Genomic DNA, 11,373 nt, shown 5'->3' on the forward strand with positions numbered 1-11,373 from the left:
CGACATTAGATCATACATAGCGTCTCAAGAGATCAAGGCTGGTGACATCAGGGTACAGCAGGTCTTACATAAAAAATAATCGATGCACTTATGAACCATTTGCGCATGAACAATGCTCCTCTCCAACATCACAGACTCTATGACAGGAGGAGTTCCCCTCTCGGTCAACTTCGACAGTCCTGAGGATTATTTCATCTTTATTTTCCAGATTCTATTCGCTACAACTACTGTTCTCATAGCAGGAACAGTAGTCATTGGTATCTTTGCCACCAGAGCGCTTCGCCTCCAAAATAGATTTATTTTCATGCTCAACACCAGTATTTGTGATACGCTGGTTGGGTTTTCAGTGTATTATCTTGGTCTGTTTGATGTTCAGGAAGGATTTCCTTCTAGAAATGGCACTTATAACATGTTACCCTCTCTTCTCGGTGTTAACATAATGACATTTTTATTTGCACAGTTTGACCGATACTTTGCTGTTTGTCATCCATTCATCTACACGCGCTTTATAAGCCGAAGAGTGGTTATCTCTGCAAATGTCTATTGTTGGCTTCAAAAAACATGTCTATGCTCAGTCCACCGTTTTGAGCTTTCCTGCCAATTTCCAAATCATACCAGCCTGTAATGTTGTCCAAGTATTGCCACTTTACAAATTATTGTGCTCACCAAAGTGGTCATGACCATCAAACTGTATGTTGTTGCCAGGTACCAGCTAGAGAGAGACCCTCCCAGCGCAGAGAGAGAAAACAACAAGGAGTCTTTGAGAATTATCATTTTTGTTGTCATAAGCTTCTTGGTGTTGTGGGGCCCCTCTTTTGTGAATATCGTCCTCAGGCTGCTGATAGGAACGGGGCTGACATTTAGAAACGAGGCCACCAATATTTTTGCCATCATGGCTCGTTTAAACGCTGTGTGCACACCGGCGGTGTACTTGTGGGGGAGTCCGGCTCTGAGAGAAGCCACAGTGAGGACAGTGTGGGGCAGAGTGTGTCCGAGGTGCAACAGGAGGTAAGAGGTTCAATAAATGGTCTTATGCTGGAATAAAGATGCACTGATTTCTCTACAAACTTGCAATAAGCAGCTGTTTATTCGCTTCTTTCTCAGAGTTGGCTCCACTTCTGTGAAGGGAAAAGGCAAAGAAAGGGCCCTGATTCACTGAAACCGAGGACCCCGTCACTGATTCTGTGATAAGGGACTGCATGACAATGGCCGGAAAGAAATATTTCTGTAATTTAAAAAAAACAATCATTGTATTTGTCACAGTGTTTGCTATTTGTTCATGACATTGAAGTGCAATTTTCCCGTCCATTTTCTTTATGCTTCATTTAGGCCTTTTTAAGTTTTCCGTTGTTGGTTTTTTACGTTTACAGCTTCAGTACACGAAACCTTTGATCCCCTCAAAGATTGTTCCTACTTTAAATAATAATTGGAATTCATATCTCTTTTCTACACTCAACCCTAATATGGTATTTTGAAATATTACAGTGGAGAAGATTGCATGCAATTTGGACGGTCCGCCTTTATAAAGAAGCTATTTGTAACATTTGCTTTGTCTGATATTTAACAGAGAGACTATGTGACATATCATGAACATGCCCTAAACAAGATGTTGTTTGTTCCTTAAGCTAACCGGATCTTTATTTGTCAAACAGTTGAATTGTTGAATCTCAACTAATAAGCAGTTAAACTCTGTAAACTATCTGTAGGTGGACATCTGATTTAATATACTGTAGTATTATTATTATAACTATTATTCTTTTTATTATTAAAATATATTTTAATGAACTACATTAACAAATTATTTATTTCTAGGTCCTGGTAAAATGCTATTTTTCAGCATATTTGTATTCAAAAGTAAAAGGAACATTTGTGGAAAGTAGAAATTGGAACAGCGCCGTAATACTTGACCCTGCTGCTGGACTTCACTATTTAATCTAGTATTTATTATCTGTTTTATTTTTAATAATGTTAAAGAGCTCTCAATTTATTTCCACACATATTCCATAAGAAATTAAAATAATTCAAAAACATAACTGCAGTGGATTATAGGCAAGTCTGGCTCGGAATGAGTCCAACTTTGTTTTAATCTTCAAATGAATACAGAAAGGTTTATTCAGCTATACATTAAAATGTTTAACAACTGTTTATAAATTTACTGTAGACACAGATACAACGCCCATGTGAATCCCAATAAAACTGACCCAGTTTCCAATATAAAAGCCTAACCTCTATATTTAAATGTGGGAACAGAAAGTCATTGTGGACAGCTCCTGGTGCTGAAGTCAATATCAAAAGTCTTTCTTTGTTTTGTTTTTTGTTTTTTGTTTTGAAGATGCATTATAAGAATTTAAGAGTTTCAAACATTCATAAATGAACTAAAATTATCAGCAGAATGTAAAAATAGCGGTTTTGATATTATTTCAAAGACATTTATGTATTGTGTGTATCTATTGAGGTTAGCATGCTAACCAGATAGCTTCGGCCTGTCCTGTATGCCATAATTTTTACCCCTAGGATTAGAGAGGCAATGATCTGCCCTACTCTGCCTCTGACTGGCTTTTGAACTGTTTGACTTCCCATACACTATATTTCCACCTGGGAGTACCTTACATTACACAACTTCTCTTAGCCTTTAAGTCTAATAAATGAACTTAGATAAAATCAAAAATATCAAGAATAGAAATATTCATACACGTATTTTCCTTATTAAACAGAAAAATACAACCCTACACCTTTTGAATTCAAGCTTCTCTGAACTAAGACCTTAATTTCCTTGTTAAGTCATCATAAAACACACCTCATTGAAACAGGACAAAAACAAAGTAAAACTCACCAAAACAGTCTGTGTTAGTCTTTCCACTCTTCCAACAATCACCAGCTTGGGCTTGGTCTAAATAAATCCTTAATTTAAATGTGAAACATATTCTGGCTCTAGGCTGTAGCTACCCTCTCTAATGCGGGACCTCCCTCTATATCCCCTTCAGCTTTGGGGCCTCTTTCTGCACCCCTCCACACGAACAACTACACACACACACGCCCCCAGGTCGAAAACCTGCCTCCCCTTCAGAACTTCCTCTTGACAGCAGCACAACAAGCTGCCACAGCAAACTGAGCCCCCACACTAAGGTTCATGCTGCACGTATAGCAGCTTTTAGATCCTGATGGTGATTTGGCTAACAACACGAGACTAGCACAAACTTTAGGATTCTGCTTTCTCCTGCCTGTTCAGAGGGCCACAGCGCACCATCTCTCGTGCGGTGTGGCTGAAACACAGGGCCACACTCAAAACGAGTTGAAAGCTCCTTGGCTAAATGCACAATGCACTATGTATGTTTAATGTCCTCTATCAGGTCAGTTAACCAAGAAAACGTTACTAACAATCGGTGATAATGTGCTTAGGTAAGCGTAAATTGAAAAACGTTTTTACTTTATGTTCGTTTCATTCTACCATTAAATGATTCAAATACAGTATCTCCGTAGTATATCCATATAAAGAAATCTATATAAGATATTAATTCATTTTATAGCAGAAAAGAATCAACACTAAAATCAGTCATGTCTCTCAAACGGTGAAAGTCAAATTCTTTGCCAGGACTTCTGCATGCAGCTGTGTTCAAAGGGCGGGCCAAAGAACGACATTACGATCAGTAGCATAGGCGTCTCAAGGAGATCAAGTGTCTTGCTACACAGGGCCTTACAGCCACGGTCATTACGATAAAAACATAATCCGGATGACTTATGAACCATTTTGCGCCGGCAGGTGAACAACTGCTCGTCTCCCAACGATCAGCAGACTCTTCGAGACAGGGACGGAGTTCCCCTTCTCGGTGAACTAATCGCACAGTCCTGAGAGGAGTGGCTATCTGCATTCGTGTTTATCTTTCCAGCATTCTATTTCGCTACAGACACTTTTCTTCATAGACGGAACAGTAGCTTATTGGGTATCTTGGCCACCAGAAACCAAGCGCCTCCTACGGGGGCCTTCCAAAATAGATTTGAATTTTCCATTGACTCACACCAAGTACTTTGGAGCCCGCGCTGATAACGCTGTTGGGTTTCAGTTGTATATATTCTGTGCGTCTGTTTTTGATGCTTCAGGGGAGCTGGGATATCGTTCTAGAACATGGGCACTCTGAAATATTTACCCTCTCTTTCTAGGGTCAAACATAATTTAACCATCTGCTGTTCGCACATTGACCGATACTTTGCTGTGTGCCATCCATTCATCTACAGCCGCTTCATAACAAGACAGTTTGTGATAGGCATCAACATCTACTGCTGGGTTTATAATTTTGCACACTTGCTCGCCAGGAATGTGTTGCCACTTTCCAAAGCGATACAACTGTACGTGTTCAGCATTGTCTTCTTCCAACTAATCGTGCTCGCCAAGGTGGTCATGACCATCAAACTGTATTTTGGTTTTTTTTTTTATTGGTTTTTTTTTTTTTTTTTTTGCCCAGGTACAGCTGAGAGAGACCCCCCACTCCCCAGCGCAGACAAAAAAAGGACAGCAACGAAAGAGTCTTTGAGAATTATCATTTTTGTTGTCATAAGCTTCTTGGTGTTGTGGTGCCCCTCTTTTGTGAATATAGTCATCAGATTTGTGGCAGGAGGAGGACTGACGTTCAGGAACGAGGCCACCAATATTTTTGCCATCATGGCTCGTTTGAACGCTGTGTGCACACCGTCTGTGTATATATGGGGGAGTCCGGCTCTGAGAGAAGCCACAGTGAGGACAGTGTGGGGCAGAGTGTGTCCGAGGTGCAACAGGAGGTAACGGGGGCAAGAATAACTCTGGGGGGAGCTGCATGCAAAATTCACTACCATGTTCACACTTACTTATCTGTTTATAGTCTGTACAGATATACTAGGTTTGAATGTAGTATATTGGGCTGTGTGAGATTTATTCATTGCTGCGGTCGATGCTTATTTAAACTGTCTATAACCTCTCTCTTCAGAGTCGACTCCTTACCTGTGAAGTCATGGAAATAACAAGAACCAGAGGACTTGATTCAGCAAATTATTCTAATCAACTGTGTGTTGTTGTTTTTTTTTTTTTACCATCTCTCTCTCTCTCTCAATTATTTGGATTGAAACCTGGCAATATTTCTTACTCAATATTCTTCACTGGATCTTACAAGGTGGTGCTAATGTTTTATCTGAATTAGCTGTTGATACAGTGTCCTGATACACTTACTCCTATTAAATGTTAGACTAGTGCTGTATAGTCTGAAAATACTGGTATACTTGGGTCCCTGTTCATGTCAGGAACAGCCCACCTAAATCTAAAATGTATATATTATACAAGAAATGTCAAATGGAGGGGAAAATATGAAAGTTTAATTTTAAAAAGTAATTCAATTTTGGCCAGAAAGCTCTACTGGTGAGTTTATATTTTCCAGAATAACATGTTGATGGTGTACTGGAGCATTAAGTAAAGGAAAACACTGCTTTTTTTTAATCACTGATGTTTCCATTGTGTTTCCAGACATGATAAATTATGTTATTTTTTACTTTGCTGTCAGCAGTGCAGCGGTGTGTTTCTGAACTGCAATTAGGCCCATTTTAAAACACAAGTCAAAGCAGTTTGAGCCGTTATCCTGTGTATTCTGTAATGGTTTGGGTTTTTTCTGGTTAAAAATAGCTTAATATTTCTATGAGAACAGGTACTGATCTGCTTTCAGAGAGGCAGAGCAAATACTTGGGTCTGAAATAAAGTTTTATATAACTGAAATAATAATAATAATTTGGTGCATATCAAATAATCCATGAATTGACATTCCATAACTGATGATCTATTAAGTGTGAACGAATCACACTTGTTGATTGATCATTTGTTAGCGGTGAACAAGAAGAATTTATGATACACCCTCCATTAATACATTAAATTATCACGAGTTACGCATTAGTAAAGCATTACTTCAACATAAGATTATCAACAGGCTATTAGATAATGCAGCAGCCTTTTATGTCCACAAATACTTTCTGCAGATATAAAAAGCCACTTTATTGCCACTGCAATAAAACATTGTTACTGAAAAAAATGCTATTGCTAATATTCAGATCTGTTAGGACTTTATTGAATGTGTTTTTATTCAAAATGTTTATTATGATTGTCCCCTTTGTGACAGAAAATGTAAATGAACATCGACATGACCAAAGATAATGTATTTTACATTATAAGGCAATATAATCTGAAATTAAACCAGTCTATATTAACCATATATCAAGTGAAAGACTATACAGACCCTAATAAACATTTTCTGGTATGAGTTTCTACTTTAAATCTGGAATAAACAATAAATAAATAAATACAGCATACTTTTTCTCATCTTAAATGAAAGCACTTTATACATTTTAGTCTTTGTCCATATAGCAGAATGACATTTTTGTTGGAAAAATCAGATCAGAAGGAACTGCAGATTTTAATGTTGTGTTGAGGCCTAGCAGCTGGTGTTAACCACAGATACTACACAAACTGTTCATGTAACTGCAAAGGCCAACACATATGTCCTCAGATGAAATCTCTTTAAGATTGAAACTTTTACTAAAAGAAATGAATTCAAACAGCTGTTCTGAACCTTTTGTACTTTCAACAAAAATAAAGAAAACTACAGAATCTACAGAAGCAAAGAAGATATTTTATCAGCCTTCAACTTCATATGTGAGATGCTTCCCGGGACACTAACATGCAGTTTATCAAACAAGCTTATCTTGCAGCGTGTGGGTGGACAGAAAGTCAAAAGCAAACATGCATTGCTCTAGTTGGCTTTAACTGGTGTGTGCCCAGGTGTTGCAGAGTTGATTTAGTGCCTCATTAATTTTCAAACTACTGTAATAGGTCAGGTACTTTATGAAGCACTTGTGTCTTACTCTGCACTCCAATCCAGTTATATGTCCCTAACCCTCTTTATAGGCTACATGGATCAATGGGGTTTACAGACCTATATTCAATCAATAAACAACAATCAATCAGTTAAGTACAAACTCTCTGAAGACAAAAAAAAACTTGTCTTGTCAGAAACCTCATTACGGAAAGTTTAAAAGGGACACCAATGCAATGAGAGTTGTATAGGAAATGAAAAGTACAGATATTAAAGAAGATTGTTGTAATTAACCAACAAAGTCCAATAAAATGCAAGTGCAGTTCTGGTATAATTACAGTAAGTTTCAAGTAATAACTCCAATATCTGTAAACTACAGTCAGGTATGGATGTAAGTAGTACTTGGAATGAACTCAAACTAGGGATAAATTGTGTTGGCAAAAAAAAGGGGGAAATGGCTTTTTAACATACAAAATACCTATTCTAAACATCTAAACCAGGGGTACCGAACCTTTTTGTCCTGAAAGGCCAAAACTAAAACGTAATGATGGGTCACAGGCCAAAAGTAAACACCTGTATTATATTGTTAAGATGCAAAATAGTATTAGTCCCAAACCCCCCTAACTGACTGACTTCCTGCAAAGTGTCACTCTGCCTATTGTGCTTACATAATGAAAAATAATAATGGGGGGAGGGCTAATGCTCTAATTAGCATAAAATAATAAAAAATGTATTCATGGAAATGTTTTTTTTGTTGTTGTCATTTTCACAAAAGCCTTTTTGTCATACATTGTTTTTCATTGTCTTTACTTTGTATACACAATGTGTCTATGTCAATCTTGTTTATCCAAGCTGTTCTAAACAGGTCTTGGATTTTGGATCTGGAGTACTGGAGTAGTAGATATAATAATGTACACATTATACTTCTTACAGTGGTCTGGGTTATTCAGCCTCAGGCCCAAAAAGACAAAGCAAAGTTGGTATGGTCTTAAAAGTTGGTATAGATACCAATAAATGAGAATTTTTAATGCAAAAACAAAAAAAAATTAATTTAATTAACGATAAGAGAAACAAAACATTTTTGATCACACTGTTTAAGTTCATGCAAATAAGCAGGAATTTGGTAATATTTTTTTACAGTGAGATGACATTCCTGGTATGCTGTATTAAACTGAAGTTAGCATATGCTATTATGGCCTGTTCTTTTTCCTTCTTTATCCCATAGAGGCATACGCAACAGCTTGTACTATTTGAGAAGGCAAATAAATAGTACACTTCAATTTGTATGTGTTATATTAATGCATAGCAGATTTTCTACTTTCACGACTGACTAGTGTACAGAAGTTCCTGGAAAGTACTCAACTGTAAAACAGACTCATTATCTTCAAAACCACTGGCTAATTCAGTCAACTTCAATTGAGCACTGACAATAAGCACAAATGTTTCTTGCCGAGTTTGTATGTCCTCACCCCGGGCCAACAGCCCTGGCAGAGTCTATTTGAACAATGTTAAAAAGGTTTGCACCACATAACTTTGGATGTATATTTGGGCATGACATAATCATGTGTACATATGTTAATTTTATTGGTTCACTGCGTGCAAATTTGTTTAACCACCATCAAAGAATTTCCCTGGGAGGCTGTGAGTTCCTCCATTGCGGCCACAACATGCACTGATGAAAGAATATTTATTGAGTGAGTAAGTGCATGAAGTTTTGGGTGTGAGTCATTTCTACCACAGTGTCCATGGGGGCTGTTTGAGTGGGAATGAAGCCAAAGAGGAAACATTGACCGGGATTGAAATGACAGCCCACGGAAGTGCTTGTCTCTGAAGAGATCGCCTGATCATCATCCTAGAATACATGGGGGAAAAAAACACATTAATATCAGGAAATGTATTAATGTCGAATATTTGTTTGTATATGTTCATATGTCTTACCCATCTCGTCCCAGCAGGAATAGAGCAGGTATGCTCGGTTTAGCAGTGCTTCCATCAGTGATCATATCAAGGTACTGACTGTCGTTGTCCTCTGCATTATCAGCGATCAGAACAGCTTTGCCTCCTGCTTCCTCCACATGTCGGGCCTTTTGTACAAAGGAGCAACCTCTGAACAAAAAGACAGAAAGAAATGTGAGAAACCATTTTGAAATAGCATCTAATTAGATATTATCTTACAATAAAAAATAACTAAAGATGGTTATATAAAACACCACTATTGCCTAAATTCATAAGAGGTCAGCTAATGTGTCAGTTTGGGAAAGGGATTGTGCAGTCATGGCTGATAAACTATGTTGACAGTACATTTTGCCATAGTGACCGCAGTAAAAACTGATGGTAATGTGAGGCTCTCTGGCCCAGAAAGACTTGTTCTCATATACAACCATTACAAAAGAAACAACTGTAAAATAATGACAAACATTCACTAAGCAAGCACTCTTCATTTCTCGTCATTTCAGAGGTCCAATGTCAATTTAAAATGCAATGCATTACCACATATTTTTGTGCCATTATGAGAGCAGGCAGGTGGCTGGCGAGGCCAGAGAAAGACGTGCACATGCTATATGGGCCCAAAGATGTGGAGGCCTGCTGATTTTTTCAGTGTACGAAGCAATGAGCAAATTTGGCTGGAATAAATGGGCACTATCTTGGAACACCATAGAAAAAAACATGCACCGGCATGACTTGCACCTACAATACAGCAAATTGTCCTTTTAAGTAAAGTCAATAATAGCACCAGACCTATGCTTATGACAGCTGCCTTACAAACTATCCAGACATATCTATTTATTTCTTATTTAATGTGTAACATTTAGGATGACCTATTGGCAAAATTGAATATAATATTTATAGGTATCTTTCCATTAGTCGTCTACAGAGTGCATCATGTTTTTACAGTAGCCCAGAATAGACACTGACTCTTGATAGGGAGTTTAGCAGCCACCAACGTTTCTCCTACACGCTTGGAATAGGAGGGTGAGACACGGGGTTGTAATCTGTAACTGCACACTAATCCTTTAAAGTTCCCCTCCACTGCTAAATGGCTTCATCAAAGCCTGTAGTTCCTGTTTCCCACTACTGCTTTTTGGTCACATCCTGCATGGCATATACAGGTGTACATACCCCCTCTCCACCAGGATTACTTGTCCCTGGATGATTTCTCTGTCCTCCAGGTCTGAGCAGCCGTCTGCTGGGTCTGCTGGCACGAGAAAAATCTCATCATAAGATGATGTCTGGGGACCAAAAGGAGAAAAGGGGTGAGTAGATGGTGAATGCACTTGTGTCTGGGGCGAATGAATCATTTGGTCAACACATTAAACTCAGAAGAGGGGCAGAGTACTAACAAAATCTCCTCCGAAGTCTTTGGCAGGTGCTGCACTGAAGATGTACCCAATCTCCTCTGGACTGATGACCCGGAAATAGAGCAGTTCATTGACCCCAAGACCTAAAGCAGACCGAGACAGAAGCGCGTACACCACAAGCTTATGTCAGTGATGTGACTAACTGCAGCATGAGTATGAAGTCAGTGTTGGTAGAGACCTAGTGATATGGGATGGAAATTCACAGGGAATATGACACAGTACACCTCTGCACTTCACATCACATCACAGGGAAGTGACCAACCGTGAAGGCACAAACATGAACACGTCCAACCCTTCCGCTGGCTGCTGCTCACCTGACATGCGGCTGAACTGGATGAAAACAGTCCAGAGGTATAAAACTAAACCTGTTTCCCGAACAACCATTGCCATGTTCAAGGCATCTGCAGAGCTCCTCAACGTTACATAGACGAGACTTCAGTGTGTGTGTGTGTGTGTGTGTGTGGGAGCGGTCCTTTATCCATAGCTGTTGGTCTGTCCGGTGAACAACAGAGCAGCAGGTTAGCAAACACTTCCGCGGTTTAGTGTTTTTTTTTTTCTTCATGCGCATGCGTACTTCGCTAGGCGTTGGAGTGCTGTTGGGCCCTTCTGACAGTGGAGCCGCCACACAAAGCACAATGCTAGGACTCTGTAGGCACACCAACTGCATTGAATTAAACCACCCTTGATTTTATTATACACCTGTACTTTTCCTATCGACAAGTCACGTAACATAAATGTACAATAATGTAATAGGCCTATAGAAAGTCTTATTTTGTCACAGGCACCCTCTAAAAGACATGGTGTCAAAATTGGGTAATAGACATCGCAAGGCTGTTGTCATCAGTTACTGTTGTGCTATAGTGTTGCATATTTTGTCCCAAAGCAATTGCAATTAAACTGTTTATCACACAAGTCGACAGTAATTAGTTATCGAAGTGGCATGAAAATATGATAGGTGGGTTCAGTGTCTATATGTAATAGTCAAGGAGACATAAATTAAAACCCAGAGTTGCTGGAAAAGAAAGACATTTTTAAAAAGTGAAGAGAAGGACTGAATGTATTTATAATCTTTTGTGAGATTTTCATAATAAAATGCAATATGATAAAAAAAAATATTTCCTCTGCTATATAAAATCCATACTATATTTCAATTCAATTCAATTGTATTTGTATAGCGCCAGTTCATAACA

General features: G+C 38.5%; 3 protein-coding genes across 3 annotated transcripts; 2 read left to right on the forward strand and 1 right to left on the reverse strand.

Annotated features, from left to right (window-relative positions):
* The first annotated feature begins 112 nt into the window (after window positions 1-112).
* On the forward strand, window positions 113-1,012 carry LOC118325551 (G-protein coupled receptor 161-like). The gene is given in 1 exon segment (XM_035658266.1): window positions 113-1,012. A coding segment is annotated over 1 exon segment (900 nt).
* Window positions 1,013-4,123: 3,111 nt separating this feature from the next.
* On the forward strand, window positions 4,124-4,777 carry LOC118325552 (ovarian cancer G-protein coupled receptor 1-like). Its single transcript, XM_035658267.1, has 2 exons — window positions 4,124-4,418; window positions 4,467-4,777. Exons 1-2 carry the CDS (start codon window positions 4,124-4,126, stop codon window positions 4,775-4,777), a joined length of 606 nt encoding a protein of 201 aa, XP_035514160.1.
* A 1,281-nt stretch (window positions 4,778-6,058) lies between these two features.
* On the reverse strand, window positions 6,059-10,724 carry LOC118326117 (protease-associated domain-containing protein 1-like). The gene is made up of 5 exons (XM_035659034.1): window positions 10,498-10,724; window positions 10,166-10,266; window positions 9,945-10,054; window positions 8,763-8,930; window positions 6,059-8,676 (listed from the first exon to the last, which is right to left on the reverse strand). Exons 1-5 carry the CDS (start codon window positions 10,571-10,573, stop codon window positions 8,556-8,558), a joined length of 576 nt encoding a protein of 191 aa, XP_035514927.1. The 5' UTR covers window positions 10,574-10,724; the 3' UTR covers window positions 6,059-8,555.
* Window positions 10,725-11,373: the final 649 nt, after the last annotated feature.

Source organism: Morone saxatilis, unplaced genomic scaffold (assembly GCF_004916995.1).
Source record: "Morone saxatilis isolate NCDOM2014 unplaced genomic scaffold, NCSU_SB_2.0 Contig16, whole genome shotgun sequence".
Taxonomy (NCBI): Eukaryota; Metazoa; Chordata; class Actinopteri; family Moronidae; genus Morone; species Morone saxatilis.

Excerpts from the sequence above, each read along its gene's own strand:
- LOC118325552 (XM_035658267.1), top strand. The coding sequence starts at position 4,124 with ATGGGCACTCTGAAATATTTACCCTCTCTTTCTAGGGTCAAACATAAT. Across the intron at positions 4,419-4,466 it reads GACCATCAAACTGTATTTTG|CTGAGAGAGACCCCCCACTC; the intron begins GTTTTTTTTTTT and ends GCCCAGGTACAG.
- LOC118326117 (XM_035659034.1), bottom strand. The coding sequence starts at position 10,573 with ATGGCAATGGTTGTTCGGGAAACAGGTTTAGTTTTATACCTCTGGACT. Across the intron at positions 8,931-9,944 it reads GTAATCCTGGTGGAGAGGGG|AGGTTGCTCCTTTGTACAAA; the intron begins GTATGTACACCT and ends CTTTTTGTTCAG. Across the intron at positions 8,677-8,762 it reads TTCCTGCTGGGACGAGATGG|GATGATGATCAGGCGATCTC; the intron begins GTAAGACATATG and ends CATGTATTCTAG.